This window comes from Phoca vitulina, unplaced genomic scaffold, assembly GCF_004348235.1.
Source record: "Phoca vitulina isolate PV1807 unplaced genomic scaffold, GSC_HSeal_1.0 scaffold23, whole genome shotgun sequence".
Lineage (NCBI taxonomy): Eukaryota > Metazoa > Chordata > Mammalia > Carnivora > Phocidae > Phoca > Phoca vitulina.
This window is the reverse complement of record NW_022589726.1, coordinates 370,418-390,092: the sequence shown is the minus strand read 5'-3', so window position 1 is coordinate 390,092 and position 19,675 is coordinate 370,418. Positions and strand designations below refer to the sequence as shown.

At 35.9% G+C, this 19,675-nt stretch overlaps 1 protein-coding gene across 18 annotated transcripts in view; it reads right to left on the bottom strand.

Moving 5' to 3' along the window:
- Window positions 1–19,675, bottom strand: part of KCNC2 (potassium voltage-gated channel subfamily C member 2) — a 194,220-nt gene that overhangs the window by 9,107 nt on the left and 165,438 nt on the right. For 8 of the 18 annotated variants that reach the window (XM_032420343.1, XM_032420344.1, XM_032420341.1 and 5 more), the window contains exons 3-4: window positions 2,402–3,329; window positions 171–335 (exon numbers count right to left, since the gene is read on the bottom strand). In XM_032420343.1, the coding sequence (XP_032276234.1) occupies window positions 171–335; window positions 2,402–3,329 (1,093 nt within the window). Of the gene's footprint in view, window positions 1–170; window positions 336–1,897; window positions 2,002–2,401; window positions 3,330–19,675 lie in introns of those variants that run through there. The other 10 variants (XM_032420349.1, XM_032420350.1, XM_032420353.1 and 7 more) reach the window with 4 other exon arrangements.

Sequence of the window (19,675 nt, the reverse complement as noted above, 5' to 3'; positions counted from 1 at the left end):
ATGATATGCACTTTAATGTTTATAATGAGAAAAGAGGTGATGAGGAATGCAAGAGAACATTGCGTGCAGGCTTTCCTAGAAAATGACGAAAAAGCATTTATATCACTCCGTATATTTGTAGCACTTAATTTCTAAGTCACCTGTTAGGAGCTGATTAAATGCATGCCTACCTTTCCTGATCCCTCCATCAGAAGCACACGTGTAATCACCTGTCGTCAGTAGGAAACATGTTTCCCCTCTTCTGTTTTTGTCTCTGGTACTAGAGCGTCTGATGGGGAGCCTTTCTGGGGGTGATAATGGCGGCTCACTTCCTGTACTGTCGTCACCTGATAACACTGGTCACAGCACCATGCCCATTGACAGACAGTGATGGATGAGGAAATGAGACAGTACAAAGAGTTTACACGGAATGTCCATAGTACAGTCACTCGATATACAAAACACAATAATCACATCATGATAAGAAAAAGGGTTTTCATCACTCATTACAAAAATTTACATGGAGCAAAATGGAAATGTGTTGAAAAGGAGAGAAATGTTCTTTGGGAAGTTTTAATTCCATTTTGGATTCTACCTAATAGGAAATGGACTTTCACAGAACTAATATAAATTCAAAATAAGTGTGATAATGACGTAGCACACACATTAATATCTTACGATTTTTGACATGCTATCTAGTTATTGTGAATAAGAATCTTTAAAAGTGGAACCTATTTAAGGAAAAACTCCTAGGTACGTATTTGGTTTTGGAGTTCTTTAAGATGCATGCTTATAATATTTGCAGAAAGCAACTTTCCAAAAAAATCTTAATAAAAATAATCCCAAAACTCACTTTGTGTCCAGGGTCTCCATTCTGAAGTGAAAAATATTTTTGAGCATAACAGTGGAATAAGATTAACTTCTCCAAATGCCCTTGAAACAACTGTTTACTTCTATATGCTTGCCAAAGACGTCTGCATCCTATTGGCCTAGATGCTAGCTTGTTATAATAATATTTATTTACCCAGGCTGAGAGTGTGTCCTGTTTCTCATGCCCTTCATAAGGACTATGCACAGGTACTCTGACAACAGCCCGATGAGACTAGCAACACCAACTAAACTCCACCTTTCATAAAGACATTCTTTGCCTTACAGTTTTCAGATATATTGACAGAATTTGCAGAACAATGTACTAAGTAAGCATAGGGATCTTTATGAATAAAATCTTTAAAAAGCAGTTTAGTTCCAGCCACATTTTTTTCCCATTTACTTTGTATAAACTTCTGGAAGCTAATGAAGGAACCTATGAAAATGTTACCTGCCTTTTTTGTTTGTTTGTTTGCTTGTTTTGTGTAATTGGTGTTATTTCAAAATCATGCGAAAGTATTCACATGGGATTATCATAAATCATTTTTCTACAAGAAAAAGATTAAATATATCTACGTTATAGGGAACGCACATATCTTAAATTTTCAGAGTGGGCTGAAAGGTAATTAAATCGTTCAATCTATAAAATATTTCATCTGTACCAGACACAATAGAGTAGAGAGCACATTACTGACTACCATTGTGGCAAAACGAACATTAATTTAGTCAGTGTCCTCCAGATTAACTATGGCAATGGAGAGGGGTAGGGATTCAGCAGTAGATCACCCAAAATTCAGTTTGGGAGGGGAACAGAGCCCAATGCATGGTGTGTAAAAAAGGAAATCCACAGGGAAGTTCAACTTTGCCATTGATAAGACAAAGCAGATCATCTACCTCCAGGAAAATGGTGAATTTATTATATTACATAGCATCTTACCCAATCTAAAGGTATTATACTGAATATCCTAAGTTAATAATGAAAATTTAATCAATCCTCTAGAAAATTGCTAGGGACGACTTTTATTATCAAAAAGGCTATCTTCCATATCACCTTTTTGGTGTTCAGGCTATTGAAATATAAGCATCCATTCTTTTTAAGTAACTGCTTCCTGTGAAATAGGTTGAGATGCATGGGCCCATGTGGCAGAGATAAAACTGAGACAAACACACCAAGCCAAATGATAAGGAAATCAACATTTCGAGGATGAAAGATGGAAAATGGTCAGTATCATACCATCACATCGTGCAGGGGAACAAAGAAACATTGGCACAAAAGCAACAAACAGGCAAAAGAAAATATTGGCACCATCAGCAAAGGGCATTCCCACTAAAGCAGGAAAACTCTATAGACCAGCTATGCAGGCTTCTACTTGGAATCTGACTGAGAAAAGCTACAGTCTAGCTGTCTACAAGCCTGACACAAACACATGTACTGTGAAGGGGTAGAACTGAAAACTCAGGAACATTTGCAGACGATGAAAATGGTTGCCTTCTACCTGAGGGACATACTGGTCTATAAAGTGTTTAGTGGCATGCATTTGAAATTGTGCCTTACCTGATCTGTTATGTTCCAGAAGCCGATTGTCTTTGCCCAGACACGTGTCACCCTGTGTGCTGTTGCAGGCCATATTTAATTCTGTCTTGCAAAAAGTAGGTGAGCTTGCCTGAGGGGCAGGAGGGATGTGCTTCTTTCTTTTTCTTGGAAGTTTCTGCTTCGCCATTGCCAAGGAGTAGTACATTCCGAAGTTGTTGACAATGACAGGCACCGGCATGGCTATTGTGAGCACTCCGGCCAGAGCACACAGGGCTCCCACCAGCATCCCTGACCATGTCTGGGGGTACATATCCCCATAGCCCAAGGTAGTCATGGTCACTACAGCCCACCAGAAGCCAATTGGAATGTTTTTAAACTGCGTGTGCTCACTAGCTGAAGGGTCGTTAGGTTGAGCTCCTACTCTCTCGGCATAGTAGATCATGGTAGCAAATATCAAAACTCCTAGAGCCAGGAAGATTATCAGCAGCAAAAATTCATTAGTACTAGCTCGAAGAGTGTGTCCAAGCACCCTCAGACCTACAAAATGGCGGGTGAGCTTGAAGATTCTCAGGATCCTCACAAATCTTACCACCCTGAGGAAGCCAAGTACATCTTTAGCAGCTTTGGATGACAGCCCACTGAGTCCCACCTCTAAGTAGAAGGGTAGGATGGCCACAAAGTCAATGATATTCAAGAGATTTTTGATGAATTCAAGTTTATTAGGGGAAAAAATGATACGGACTAAAAATTCAAAAGTAAACCACACCACACACACTCCTTCTACATACGTCAAGGCAGGATCCGTTTCGATTTCATATTGCAGAACAACACTTGTGCCATTGATGACTGGTTCTGTCTTGTTTTTAACAATATTGAAAGCTTCATGTGTTTCCAGGCAAAAGGTTGTGATTGAAACCAGGATGAAGAATAAAGAAGCAAAAGCAATAAACTGTAGGGGGAAAAGAAGAAATAAAAAAAGAAACAAAGAGAGAGTGATCTGAACTATAGTATACTTTGATCCAAATCTAAGAGCATCGATCCCTGCAGATGAAAAAAAATAAAAGCATATTTGGAAATTTTGCTTGGGATGTCACTCAAGTGAAAGAAGAGATGCGTAGGTATCATTAATTAGAGTTGCACACGTAATGTGTTTCAAGTTCTGTTTTCTGCTTATATAGGTAAAACATTTTGCTTTATGTTGGAAAATAATTTCTTGACTCTTTTGAATAAGAAAACATACCTGTTAAGAGAGCATAACAATCAATCCAAAACAATGTTAAAGGGCAATAGACTGAAAAAAAATAATAAATGTACACAGTGGCTCCAGATATTGTTTCTGATCCTACAAATCTTCATGTATTAGATCATGTTTTACATCTATAAATATAAGGTGCAGTCCACACTGATGAAAATTTGGAAGCCACATGCATTTAACTGTAGGTTTTTAACCATAAATAAAATGTTCAAGTTGTTATGAGGTATGAGCATGAAAAAAAAATTTTTTTTGAGTTATGTTACAGTTAAATTGTATCAACTTAAGGTGGAGACTTGTCCAAAAGAACAATCTAGAGATGAAGAGTAGGCAACAAGACTGAAGACAGAGAAACAGAATTAAGGAACAGATTAAAAGACAGTTTTCTTTCTCACCTGAAAAAGAACTCCAAGTGTTAGAGGAACATGCTATAAAACTGTAGGGTTTCTTTTTTATTCAAGTTTTTATTTCATTTCTTCAGTCAATAATATGTGAATACACACATCTACTAACACAGAATAATAATAAAAGCTCTCACTTACATAGTTCTTACTAGTGCCAGACACTCATAAAAGCAAATTACATAATTAACTCATATCAATACTCATAACAGCACTATGACTACCATATTTTACAGTTCTGCAATATTCACACAGAAATTAAGCTACTTTTCCAAGTCATAAGACACAAAGTGATAGAACTAAGACACTAACCTGACAAGTTTCACCCCCAATTGTTTTGTTAACTACCAAACTCTTGCATGTTGAACACAAATATGTTGAAAAATTTATTTATCTTGGGGTCGCATACTTCTTAATATTCAAGATCTGAAAACTTAACTCCCAGTTTGAGTGAATGGTACTGTTGCAGACAGTACCAGAGGCTTCCAAAGAAGCCAGCAGATTCCTGGTGCTCTCTGCTAATGCTCTCAGATTTAGCACGCATAATGAGCGCCAAGAGATTGCCTCTTGAATATCCAAATTAAGTAATCATTTAGGAGCAAGAGGTCATCAGTCAAGTGCAGGATAGCCCTTTTCAGAAATAATAGGGTGTATCCAAATCCCAAACCTGTCCCCTAATACCTATTCCTCACCAAGCCATTGAAAAGATCTAAGTTTCAAGAAGAGATTGAAAACTACCTCATTTTTTCCTGGTAGAGTTTCAATGTAAGCGATATACAAAAGGATGAAAAAAATCTTAGGATGGTGATTATCTGCCTTAAAGAACCACCTCAAATTCTGAAGTTGTTCCTATGCAATGTAGCAGTGAGTACATTGTTCATATAGTATTATACAGCATGCCATTTTTATGGCTTTGACTTATTTCCCCATGCATATCTTCCCATTTCCTTTGGTTTTGACATTATGGTTTCATAATATCTTTCCCAGACATAATGCAAGATGTTAACATGTTTTCACTCAGCTTTCTCTTTGTACAAATAAATATACAGCTCTGTTAAAATCAACTACTTGTCGTAACAGGATCACTAAGACCTTTTAGATACTTTAAAAGATGATATCTTTTGGAGGAAGAATCAATTATCCTTGATTCATGCATTACTTCTTAATCTGATCACAATTTTATCTATAGATTTGAGAGTCACCTTTGTTTCTGATTCCCCCTGAAATCTTTTTTTGTCTTTAGAGCCCTGCTGGTATAATATATATTGACTCCCCCACCAAGCGACTCCCCACACTCTAGTCTCCAGCATTTCAGACTGAGTGTCAAAAGTTTTAGTGCACACATTCTATCTATGAGGCAGGTACAGAATACTAGGCAGTTAAAGTAAGCTGCAATTTTATTTTATGCTTCTAGTGTTCTTCAGTCAGCATTTTTTCAGCTAACTTTGCAGTCTCAAACTCTGTCCACCCACATTCATGTAGTGAATTGATTGGGACTTCCCAGCATTGCTCTTCCAGAATCTGTTCTAGCTTCCCAGCCTACCTCTCATACAACAAAGACAATTTTCGAGTGTACTTTGATGCTTGTCAACACAAAACACTGGGATCTTTTCCGATCGTACATTTTCCTACTCTTCATTTATTCATTCAGCAAGTATGAATTAGGTGCTTCTCTATGCCAGGCCACAGGACGAGGGCATTAATGTAACCATAGTTAACAAAACACTGTGCCTGTGTTTGAGTAATTCACAATCTATTAGGGACGCAGGCATTAAATAATTAACCACACAAAAATTATATAATTACAATTGTGATAAATGCAATGAAGGATAGAAAGGATCAAAAAAAGGGGGGCTTTATTTTAAGACTGAGGGGTCATAGAAACCTCTGACAAAATAACTACAGACTGAAATTTGAGGGATAAATGAAGGTTGACCCGATGGAAAGGGGAGACTGGTCTATAGCACAGTAGGAAGTTTTAACAAAAAGTCTGGACTTTTTCCATCTCACTTTCTCAAGTGATGCCTTTACTGAAACACCACAGGAGAAGCAGGTCCTTCCAAATCTGCCTCTTCTGCACGAATTGTCATGATTAAAGCCCAACCTAGCACAGAGACCCTGACTTTTTCGAAGTTAACCTCTTTTTCTGAAGAGCTATAAATAAACCAGAAATATTACCTGGGTTTTAAAATGAGGCTGTAAGGTGACCTTAGAGCAGTTTGGTTGCTGGTGGTACTCCTTTAGACTTGTTGGCCTATTGGGAGAGCGATAGAATTCACTTATCTTAAATTATTGTATCAGCCCCATTGTTTGGAATGCAGTAAAAAGAAAAGATATATGTTAACGTGGTTTTTAATGTAAAGCACTATGTAAACACTAGAAATCATTATTATATATATTTTAGTATACTTTAAAAATATATCATTAGTATCTCAATGAGAACTACTAGAACCTGATGTTTATGTTCATTAAATGAGTTATTATGTTGTCAGAAAAAGGTCAAGAGAGTCAGAAGGTACCACCACACTTGGTGGTTGGAATTTAAGTAACATGAATCATCTTGTTAAACTGCCCATTTTGTCCACCCATATACCTAGAAAAGGAGTTTGGTCATATTTATTAGAACATACCTGGAGAGCTTACACAAATGTGAATTCCTCACTGTCCACACCAGATATCAGACACAGATTCTTTTGTTTGGGGAGAAGGAATTTGCATTTAACAAGCATTCATGGTGATTCCTATACATACTAAAGTTTGAAAAACACTGTTTCACTGTGTTTTCAACTCGATAATACAAGGTTGATAACTCATTATTAAATGAATTGGAGAAGTTTCTAAATTACAAGCATTTGTAGAATCTTCCTAAACCTTAATAAAAATAGTTCACTACCTCCTATATTATAGGACGTTTGTGCCTGTGTGTGTGTGTGTGTGTATGTGTGTGTTTGTGTGCGTGTTGTGACATAATTCTGGCTTCTACACAAGTATTGGTGAGTAAACAAAGCAACTCAACCTCTCTATATACACAATTCTAAGACACAAAACTTTGAAAATCAAAAGTTGTCTGTTTTTACAAGTCACTTGGAACTTGAATTTATCAATATTTTTATTAGCATTATTTAAAGAACCACATCATGGTTTTGTATTTGTATTATTCTTCATTGTAATTTTTATAGTTCCATATATATTTAGCTTTTACGGACTTCGTAAATCTGCCAGAGTGTGATAATAGTATAATAGGAAAATAAAAAGAGTGTAAAAAAAGAAACTGTCATTCTGGGAGAGAGATACTCATCTCAGAAGTACATGAGTGTTTTGCTTTAAAAAACAAGCTAGATAGGCCTTTTTTTTTTATTAATAAAGTCTAAAATCACTACTAGGTATGGTTTAGAATGAGAGGGCTGTAACAGAGAACCAAAATAGTCTTCATGATAACGTGGTAGGAAATTGGAAGTTGTCTTCTGTCAGCTTAAAAGTGGGGAAGTTGGAAGAAAGTTGAAATCTGGAGAGAAAGAAATGGGAAAGGTCTCTAAGGAGGAGGAAAGGCCCATAGTGGGAGGGGGCAAGCAAGTGAGAAATCCCTGTTCAGGTACAGCAAAGGAATTTTGGAATATGGATGGAGTGTATCAAATTTTAAGGTGATGCTTTCTCTGTCATGCCTTCAGTAAAAGGTGGTTGTACAAGAGCCTGGCATTGATGGTGCTTTGAGTGATGAAGGTATTGGGCCATGGGAGGACAAAAAGAGCGGAGCGATCAACCATGGAGGCAAGATACACAGTGAAGCTCAAAAACATAGAAGAGTAAAAGGAAATCAGGAGAAATATAGCCCTTGTGAAAATATTTGGAGACATCAGGAGAGACGGATTTCCCAATGGAATGAAGAATAGGAGCTCAGTTTATTAGGAACTTAGTTTGAGTATCAGATGAAAAAGTGACCCCAGAAGCCTTGAAGACCTAGAGTCATCCAGAGGCAACACTTGGACTCCATTATCAAGGAATTTGTACACTTCAGTTGAACTTAATTCTAAGAGACTTGGATATAGAAAATGTCTTCTTTTTTTCTGACTCAGTAAGTTAAGCTGAACTGGGTAAATAGGTTAGATTGAATAATATTAAGGAAAAGAAATTAAAAAGGAAAAAATGGGGAAAAAAGAAGGTTTTATTTGTTTGTCTCCTTCATTGAGCTGGGAATTGTTTAAGGACTGGAATGATGTCATATTCATTTTTGTACCTCCTGCTTTTGGCGCAGTGGTTAGTATTTAGTATGGCTGGCTGGAAGGATGGATAGAACGATGAAAGAAGTAATGAAAGAACGAATACATTAACAAAATAATAAGGTAGACCACATTCTAGTGGAAATCTAAATGATTTGAGAAAAAGGAAATGACAGAAATGAAACAATAAAATATGCATATTGAGGCAAAAAAGCCAAATTTACAGCAGAAGCAAATTGAACTGGTCTATAGGTCCAAACATTGCCATTAGTAGCTTCCATTAATTCTGTTAATGGAGTCTTATCAAGGGGTTGGGGAAGAAAAGCACATTGCCATCTCTCTCTTTCTCTTCCTCTGTGATAAGACCAGAAACTCTTACAGGCATTAAATGAAATAATGAAATAATTAAAATATTAGAAAGATTTCTAGAAGGTGTTATCATGCTGACTTAATTCACAGAACTGATGTATCATCTCAGGCAGTTTCAGAAGGGATATATATGTCCTGCTAAAATATTGGCTTGTGGATCCAATGAGTAGCCATTTTTTTTTCCATAAGCCCAGTGTCCATGATTGGCTAGAATGCTCAATACTCTGTTTTAATTTAGTTTTGTTTTGTTTCTAATTAGCAACCATGGAAAGAAAGCCCTCAGAGTGCAGTTCTACATAGAAGATATTATGTCAATCTACCTCAGTGCAAAGATTTAAGTAGATCTCCAAGTACATATAATAGGCTAAGAGAAAGAGGGGGAAAAGCAGGCCATATTTTTGTTTCATCATTTTCTCTTTCCTCTTAGCATTAAAACTGATATAACTGAACTCTATCTATAACTAGCTCAAAAGGGTCAAACATAATGAGGACCAGACTGATTAAGTGGCCTTCCTCTGTGCTCCCATAGCCCAGGATCACTGATGTAGCAATTTCCACACAATTTTGTTACTGATTTCACACATCTACAAATTGTTCAAAGAGAAGAACTTAATACCTCTCCCTAGAGCCAAAGACAGAGCTTCACTGATGGCAAGAAGTAGGTGCTCAGTTCTTGTGAAATTAGTGAAAGAACATGTTTTTGAAATATGTTTACTTGGTATGTAAAAATTCCACTGGCTCCAACACAGAATCTGTCCTTTAAAAGTCACCTCAAAAAGGAAAAAAAAAAAAGGGAGGGAGGGAGCCTGGGTAGCTCAGTTGGTTAAGCATCTGACTCTTGATTTTGGCTCAGGTCATGATCTCAGGGTCGTGAGATCAGAAGAAGGACTCCGTACTGAGCGTGGAAGATGTTTAAGATTTCCTCTCCCTCTCCCTCTGCCCCTTGCCTCTCGTGCACATGCATGCACTATCTCTCTCTCTAATAATTAATTAAAAATTAAAAATAATAAAAAATAAAAGTCATCCTATTATTTCACAAGTAAAAACCTCAACCTATATCTTAAAGGGGGAAAAAACCTGAAGAAAAAATTAAACTTACCTCTATTTGAAAATAAGAGTCAATGAGATAATTTAATAGTTAGAAATTAACATTTTTAAGACAAGTTACCTAAAACATAGATTTTGCCATGGCCCATGAATTCCAATCCTTCAAAGAGATTCCCATTGAAGGACTGGAGTTCATGGGCCATGGCAAAGAAAAGCCTGAAATTTCTTCTTGACCTTGACAGTCACCTTGAAAATGGACTCCTCACATCAGGAAATTGAGGACACTGAATTTTGTCAATTAAGACTGTGAAAATAGCCATTGATTTAATAAGACATTTAGAAGGGTGGAGTTTTCTTTCCTCCTTGATTTCCTCTCACTGGTAAAAGATGATGAACCATCACTCTGCTTTGAGATGATTTCTCACTTGCTCTCGCATCTTGCAGGGACTCCATGTGCTAAAACTAAATGAGTTCTTTGGATTATGGTTGCAATACTTGGTCTGAGATCAGCTTTAAATATTCTTTGTATGTAAATACTGATAAACTTGTCTGGATGATGATCAGGTTGCCTGACCTCTTGAGTTTTCCTGCGAAGGGCATTAGGTACATTGTACTGGGGTTATGATTCATGGGAGGAATTGGTTAGGATCCCTCTTTTCTCTCAGGGAGCTAATGCTCTGAAAAGGGATCCCAGCACAATAGTTTTAATCAATGCTTGGGAGGACAGTTTTATTTTTATATACTACTATATTTATATAATTTTTATATAATAACAGTTTTATTTTTATATAATATGCTAGTGGACTGGGTTAGCCAAGAGGAAGACAGCTTTAACAGACAGTTGTCTGCCTTAAGAAGAGGTGTCAGATTTCAGATTAAGTTGTGAAAGCCTGAAGAATGTTGCAGTAAACACCATTTCAGAGTTCATAGTGTAGTGTAGGAATGAAGACCCTTGAAGCAACTATGGAGGAAGATCCTAAATTGCAAAGGTTTGCTGTTACCAGCTTTCAACCCAAGTCAATTAAGCCAACCTATATTATCATAAAACTGCTAAAATGCTACATCTGGTTAAATAGGCGAAGAGTTTGCTTTATTTGCCTTGTGTGCCCACCCTGCCCTGTAATCATAAAGATGGAATGAATTGTAACATTTAGTTTAATATATATGTGTATGTATGTATATATACACAAAGGAATTTCAGCGTTTTCAATTCCACATGAGGTATATCTACCTTTAGCTTGCATTTTAAGGACATTATGGATTTTCCAAATGCTTCACTCCTATTATGCCCATTCTGCTTTTCTCTCTTAAATAATTAAATAAAGACATGAACAAGGACTTCCAATAATGAAGAATCAGAGCCCACAGTGCCTCCCAATCAAAAATTTCCATTTTTAGAAATTTACTCTGGTAAAATTTGTATAGAAAAGTACAAGGATATATGTAGAAAGACATTCACTAAAGCATTATTTGTAAAAAAAAAAAAAAAAAAAGTAAATGTCCACGAGTCAATGTTATGTCCATAATATAGCATTACAAAGAATGAGGAAGATAAATATGTCCTGATATGAAATGATATCCAATGAAACATTAAACAAAAAGATGGCTGTGGCATAATATCCAGAGTCTAATACCATTTCTTTCTCTGTGTACAACTAATGCATGCAAATAAATAGCAACACTACACTCTTAGCAGTGGTTATGTCTGAGTGTAAGAGTGGCATCTTGCGAATGTGTTGCTAATGGAGAATTATAACTGAGTCTATAAATATCTTTAAAGTTTAAAATTTTTACAAAATTTTTAATCATGTATTATGTTTTATTTTAAAACAAAATTCAAAGAAAATACTAACCAAGAGAGGATTAAACTTGGATCTTCATTCTCGATGACCGTTAAGCTGACTTTATTACTCCATAGAAATTATTTATTGGCAGATTGCCATTTTTCTTCTTTTCTACAGCACCTTCAATTTAGCAAACGCTCTTAATTATGTATGTATTCAAGTCTCATATACTAGCTTTGCTGTAATTAACAGGAATGTGGTGTTGTTCACAGAACCGTGGTCTCTAGAGAAAGAAAATACTCTCTTTCATTAGTAAGACTATCCTCAAGTGCCAACCAAGTAGCGACAACTAGAGCCCGGTGTCTGCTGGTTCCATGCAGAGTTGACAATTACTTCAGCCTCTTTTGAGGCTGGTAAAATCAACTTCTCTTCATTCAAGTTTTACTGTTTAAAAGCAGTTTCACAAACTTTATTTTATTTTTGATATTGAATTAGATTTTTCCTCAATGGGGATACCACACACATACATGATTACTAAATGCAGAAATCAGTGAAGAAGGTGAAGAAGATTAAGCTAAGGTAACTGTAGATAATCATATGTGTGTTTAAAACACATTTTATGTTTTATATTTATATCTATGTGTAAAATGTATTTATATGTATAGATAGATATGTATGATATACATAGGCATAGATTATATATAGATATGAATATATTATATAGATAGGTATAAAGTAGAAATAAAACAATATAAGATTTAGATTTCTCAAATCAAGAAATGTACCCAAATATTATTTTTGGCCACTGAAACTTTTATGGTCCTTGATAAATATTTTCCACCATGTTTTTATCTTATCCAATATAAATGCACATCATTCTCTCTACATTTTTTTCTATGCCACAGACTGAAAATTTTATTTGGCCTATCCACTCACACCCAAGTGTAATTTTTCAGGATCCAGGCAAGCGAGGCCTATACATAACGTTAGTATTATCACAACAAATTACTGGTGTTCAAAGTTAGGTAACTAAATTTAAAAGTCATCAAATATGGGGGCACTTGAGTTGCTCAGTCGGTTAAGCATCTAACTCTATTTCAGCTCAGGTCATGATCTCAGGGTTGTGAGATCAAGCTCCGCATTGGGCTCCCTGTTGGGCTCCGCACTGGGCATGGAGCCTATTTAAGATTCTCTCTCTCCCTCTTCCTAACCCTCTCCCACTCAAGCTCATGTGCATGCTCTCTCTCTAAAAATAAAATAAAATAAAATAAATAAAATAAAAGTGTAATTAATCTTTTGCATGAAAATAATTTTTACAATTTTTTATTAGAATAAAGAAGAATTTTACACTTTTAGTCATAAGAATAACAGATTATATATAGTCATTTCATAACATAAACATAAAAATAGGAAAATTGTAATTCCTAAATTCCAATTATTGAAAACTCCCTCCAAAATGTCCATATTTAACACATATTAATTTGTCTTAAATTTATTTTTAATTGATTCATTTTGTCTTAGAATAATATGACCTATACCACCATGATCTAGGAATACGTAGGAGGTCACATTTTTAAACCCTATTGACTATAAGTCCTAGGCTAACAGTCACTTTCCAAATTAAATTATCCAAGAATCCTTGGTTTAACTTAGCTGCAAGTGAGGGAGGTAAAGAGAATGTTAGTTGAAGGTGAAGGGAGGTGACTAGTTTACAAACATTTGCTAAAGATTTGTTGACTCTGATAAGTCTGCTTTTTCAACACAATGGCACTGTGGTTAAAACCTACTCTACAGAGTGCCATGTATTCCTGTCTAGCTTGCAGGGGCACCTGTGCTGGTCCAGATCCCTGTACGAGCTTCGGTCCCAAATGTTTATCATTCTCTTTTTCCATATCTGCTTGATCAGTAATCCTTTCTAAAACATAACCATATTCATAGACAGCCAAGTCCTGAGAGTCTTCCAAGACTCTCCATATCTCCAATGGAGTGGGCCTTTCCCCCTTCTTCCCCACATTTACATATTTAAATTAGGGCTTTAGTAAGCATTCCTTTTTCCTCAAGATCATTTTGTTTGATGGATATTTGTTCTTCCTTGCTACAAAGACTGGGTCAGGACACCTCCAATCTACCTTAGTCTACTTTAGCAAGTATGCCTATGTGAAGAGAAGATACTGGAGTCTCAGTTCCTCTTCTGCCTGAAAATCTTGGGTGCTCTTACAAATAGTTGCAGATTCTTCCCAGCGTCAAAGTTTCTGTATTCCACAAAACAAAAGCCCCTGGGTAACTGGTAATTTCATTACAAGAAGCAAAAAAGTCATATTTAAAATAGGGAGGGATTGATTGGCTATGTAATTGGAAATCCAATAGGGTCAACTTTGATGTCGTTTGCTTAAGCAATTGAACTATATCAACAGCTATCAGAGTGTGGCCTGGAACTTCTAGTGGTCCAGAGACCCTTTTCTTAGGTCTATAAAATCAAAATTAGTTTGAAATAATATTAAAATATTTTTTGCTTTTTTCATTTTCATTGTCATATCAGTTTACAGAAGAGTTTTCCAGACGCTACATGATGTGGTATTACAACAGACTGAATGCACCAAAAAGACATGAGAATCCAGTCCACTTTCTATTACATCAGACATGGAAAAGATCAGCAAAAATGTAAAACAATGCCACTTTTCTCACTTTACTTTTCCTCTTCTAGAAATTATATTCTTTTTAAAAATTTATTTTTCTAAGTCACGGAGATGTACAGCATAGGGAATATAGTCAATGATATTGTAATAACTATATGGTGACAGAAGGCAACTAGACTTATTGTGGGGATCATTTCATAATGTATACAAATATCAAACCACTATTATGTATACCTGAAACTAATAGGATATTGTATGCCATTTATACTTCAGTCAAAATTTATTTTCATTAGGGGCACCTGGGTGGCTCAGTTGGTTAAGCAACTGCCTTCGGCTCAGGTCATGATCCTAGAGTCCTGGGATCGAGTCCTCCATCGGGCTCCCTGCTCAGCAGGGAGTCTGCTTCTCCCTCTGACCTTCCCCCATCTTGTGCTCTCTCTCACTCACTCTCTCTCTCAAATAAATAAATAAAATATAAAAAAAATTTTTTTAAGTTATTTTCTTTTTTCTTTTTATTATTATGTTATGTTAATCACCATACTTTACATCATTAGTTTTTGATGTAGTGTTGCATGATTCATTGTTTGCATATAACACCCAGTGCTCCATGCAGAACGTGCCCTCTTTAATACCCATCACCAGGCTAACCCATCCCCCCACTCCCCTCCCCTCTAGAACCCCTCAGTTTGTTTTTCAGAGTCCATAGTCTCTCATGGTTCGTCTCCTCTTCCGATTCCCCCCCCTTCATTCAAAAAAGAAGATAGCAGGAGGGGAAGAATGAAAAAAGTTATTTTCATTAAAAATGTTCGCTCACATTACTGTGTTATGTCCTAATCCAGGAAAATAAGTATTTCCTAGGCCTTCTATAAATATTAATAGGGCCCACCGGTAACTCTATGCAAAGATCACAAGGTCTCCAAGGCAATCTTCAATACAATCAGCTGCTTTCTTAGATTATAAAGTAAAATAAAAACATGCATTTATTATGTTAATAATTTTAAAACTGTCATGAATGAAATGAACACTAACCTAAGGAATTCTCAGTAGTCACAGAAATCTGGAATGATCAGAAATATCTGCATCAACTGCTCAAATACTAGAATCTCTTGAAATTTAATAATCTCATCTACTTCTATGATTCCAATTGCCGTCAATGAAACAGTGATAGCTCAAGTGTCAATCTCCAACTTATACCTTTTTTGTGTATGATTTATCATAATTCCCCCAAGTCCACAAAGTTCTTCAGTCTCAATTAAATAATAAATGATATAATGACAATCAAAATAATAACTCTATTAGTCTGGGTTCTCCAGAGAAACAGAGCCAACAGGATATATATAAGTATACAGAAAGAGATTTATTATGAGGAATTAGCTCACATGATCATGGAAGTTGAGAAGTCTTACCATCTGCTGTCTGCCAGATGAAGGCTTAGGAAACCAGTGGGGTAGTACTGGTCCAAGTTTGAAGAACCTCAGAACCAGAGTAGTCAATGGTGTTAAGTCCCAGTCTGAGTCTGGTGACCCAAGAACCAGGAGCTCCAATGTTCAAAGTCAGAAGAAGATGGATATTCCCACTGAAGCAGAGAGAGTGAATTCACCCTCCCTCTAACTTTTTGTTCTATTGGGCCCTTGACGGATTGGATAATGCTCAATCACACTGGTGAGGAGATCCTCTTCACTCAGTCTACTGACTTAAATGCTAATCTCTTCCAGAAACACCCTCACAGACACATCCAGAAATGTTTACCAGCTATGTGGGCATCTGTTAGCCCAATCAAGTTGACACATAAAATTAACCATCACAGTGACTATTATACATTTTATTAGTGAAGGTTTAAAAGACACTTCAAAGTCTACTTGCCTAATATATCACTCAAATCTGATCTTGCTATTCTATTATATATTTCTTTATTCTGAACCATCATTTATCAGTTAACCAGCTTAGTACTTAGATTACTTTTCTTTCTTCCCCAATACCTTCATCTGTTGTATCACTGAATCCTATAGATTCTCAGACTTGAAATATCTCTAGTGTTTTTCTCCCTTCTCTACATTCCCAGTGCCAGTGGCCTAGTTTTTATTTTACCTTTCATTAGTTTTTCCTGGGTTACTAGGAATAAGTACTCCTTCAAGGGAACAAATGTGATTATGTCACTCATCTGCTTAAAATAGTTTAATGGCTCCTATCACAGGATACAAAATGTTCTTAATACGTCATTCAAGAAATTTCTTTATGTGGACCTTACATACCTTTCTATTGTGAATATCACCATCTTGCCTGATATACCAGAAGCTCTAGTCCTCATGGAGTTCCTTTGCCAAATATACCTTTTTCCTTTGTATGGCTGGCAAAGAACTACTTAGTATTTAAGACTTGACTCAGAAATCAGTTGGTCTCTGAAATTCCTGAAATCTGAGGCAAAATTAAACACTTTCTTGTTAGTTTCCTGCTCATATCTCTACTATAGCAATTATCTAGTTTCTGTAATATTTTATTTTCTGCTTCTTTGGTAAAGCACAAGCTTATGACACAAGCAGGAATTTTTATTTGCATTTTATATCAGTGACATTGTTAGTGCTTAATAATATTGACAAGAAGTAATAACAGATTATGGCTACACCAAAAGTAAGGTTTAACTCAATTTTGTTTCACTTATTTATACCCAATCACTTCCTCCAAATGGATTCTATAAAAACAACAAACAGAATAGGAAGAAAAGTATAAAAGAAGACTAATAAGGGAACAGACTGTCAGTTTGAGTGACAAGAGCAGGGCAATGTGAGAGATAAAAAAGAAAGCAAGGCTTCACGCAAGAGGGATTAACAATGTCAATTTCTGCAGAGTTCAAAGAAGATAAAAATGGAGAAAGGTCTACTGGATGAGATAATTAGGCCAACATTAGTTTTCCTTGATGAAGCGGTTTCAGTAAAGAAATGGGAAAGAATCCAGATTTCAAGGGATTAACAAACTAGTGGGTGCTGAGAAGTGTGAGTGGCAAGTAAACATGCATACATGCACACACACACACACACACACACACACACACACACACACACTACTGCGTTCTCAAGGGCTTAAGTCAGTTTTGTTCACAGAGAGCATAACAAATTTAAAAAAAATTTGGCTCTGCTTTAAGAATAAGTGAAATATGCTAATTCTAGAAAATATAAAAAGCTATTCAGCTAATACAGCACCAAACATTTTCAGTCCATAATGAATCAGCAATCTATGGTAACTATGATTGTTTTGTATTGTTTTTAACTAGTTCTACCCTCAAAATCTAAGTCTGTATCTGGTGTCCTAATAGGCATCAGGAAAGTAAGAAATTCATGACCATGACATTTATAACAGTTCTAAAGGATTAATAAGTGATAATAGGAAAATTAGTAATAGCTTTAATATGGCAGGAGCAATACTGCCTTTGCCATTTAAAAAGTAGCAACTAGGGAGCCAGGGTGGCTCAGTCGTTAAGCGTCTGCCTTCGGCTCAGGTCATGATCCCAGCGTCCTGGGATCGAGCCCCGCATCGGGCTCCCTGCTCCACAGGAAGCCTGCTTCTCCCTCTCCCACTCCCCCTGCTCGTGTTCCCTCTCTCTCTGTGTCTCTCTCTGTCAAAAAATAAATAATCTTTAAAAATAAATAAATAAAAAGTAGCAACTAAAAATACAAATCTAAAAATTAAAAAAAATAATACTAAGAGGTAATATTCAGCAAGCACATCTGTCCTAAAAAAATAATTTTCATCTCATTTAATCCCGCAAACTTTCTATTATTCCATTTTACAGAAAAGTAAACTGAGGCATAGAGATTAAGGTCAAAGCTCTCTGTTTTGTAGCAAAAATTGCATCTGAATTCGTCTTTTTTTTTTAAATAAGAATCTTCAACTCTATTGAGCACAAATATTAAAAAAATATATTACAATATTCCTAGAGTGTTTTATACACATATATACATGGAAATACACATACATGAATGCTAAACTTTGGTCATCAATAGTACAAAAGCATAAAGCCAGGAAAATAAAATTTCTGAGTTTTATTCCTGATTTGTCTTGTGGATCTGTATATATAGTACTTTTTCAAGGTCCTTATAAAATAAATGGTATAATAGCCAAAGTTTGATTCTACTACACAGGCAAAGATAACTAAACCAAAGAGTATCAGACTAGAAAGCAGTTGTGTGTTCATTGTTTGGACAAAGTTAACTATACATTTTGGGCCTAAAGTATCTTCAAAAAATTCTGAAATTTGCATGAATGGACAAGTGTGAGCTGGGTTCTTTCTCCTCCTTGACATCTTTTTTTAATCTCTATTTTCTAGCTAAAGAAAGAAATGGTTGTTTTCATAGATTATTTAGCTCATTTCAGGGCTTTCAGAGCAAGGTTTACAAGACTTGTCCTTGATATAGAGATAACAGAAGGAAAGCTTCTGAATATTTAATAGAGCTAGAAAATACTACATTTAATATTCTCTTGAGCTTGCACAGTGCTGACTTAGAAGGAAACATAAAGTGTCTCTTTTTCACATGCAGAATCTTAAAAATGCAGTCAGTAAAGCATTCTCTAGAATGACACCCACAACTTGAATGGTTCTATTCTTAACGGTAAAACATGTCTTTTAAATTATGTGCTGAAAGCTTTTAGTTAACTGGGAAGAAATAACTGTGGACTGTACTTTATTTACTTTTTTCATCCATGTTCTATTTTTTATCACCTTATTTCTTCTTCTTAAAACTTCAACAACTTGGCAACAGCCAAAATTTTGAACTTTATTTTCTTCTGTTTTGTCATTTTGGGTTTTTGTTTGTTTGTTTGAATAAGGCACAAATTTTAGGAATACTAAGCAAATCAGACACCAACTACCATTGAACAGTTTTTGCACATTCAATATGCCTTGATTTTGATTTTACAAATGGGAAAATTCCTCTAGATAGGGTAAAATTTTAAAGAACCAGGACTGGAAAAGGAACCTCCGTACCTCAAAGTCTTTTTCAAATGGTAATAACCCTTCACAGGATTTTTGAAAAATGCCCTAGAGTTTGGCTTTTTCTGCTCTGCAGTTTCTTAATGGGCTGTTCAAGAGTCTGTAATTCAATTCAATAAATATTTCTTGTCCAGCTATTAAGTTGCAGGCCCTCTGCTGTGAGATTCTAGAGAAACCTAAACAAGTTCTTGTGTAAAGGAGCATGTACTCTATATTTCTATAAGAAAATAAATGCCTCAAATAAAGGTAAAATATAGTCCATCCAATCAGAAAGAAACAAAATGTTTAAGAGTCAGCCATCAACCCACCTTGGTCTGCCTTCCATTCATATTTCTCTAAGGAGGGCAGCCAGCTCTTAGGGAGATCATCATTTGCAAACCTGTTGCCAATTCCAGTGGATATTGGATGTTCTTGTTCTCAAAAAGCAGTAAGCCCTGAAGGTCACTAAAGGTTGTCTCCCTTTGAGACACTCTCACCAAACCACTTCCAGGATACCACGTTCTTATTTTCCTCCCACTTCTGTGGATAATACGTTTCAGCTTTCTTTGCTAGGTCCTCTCTTCCTTCTGACCTCCAAATGTTGGAGTGGCATAGAACTGGGCTCC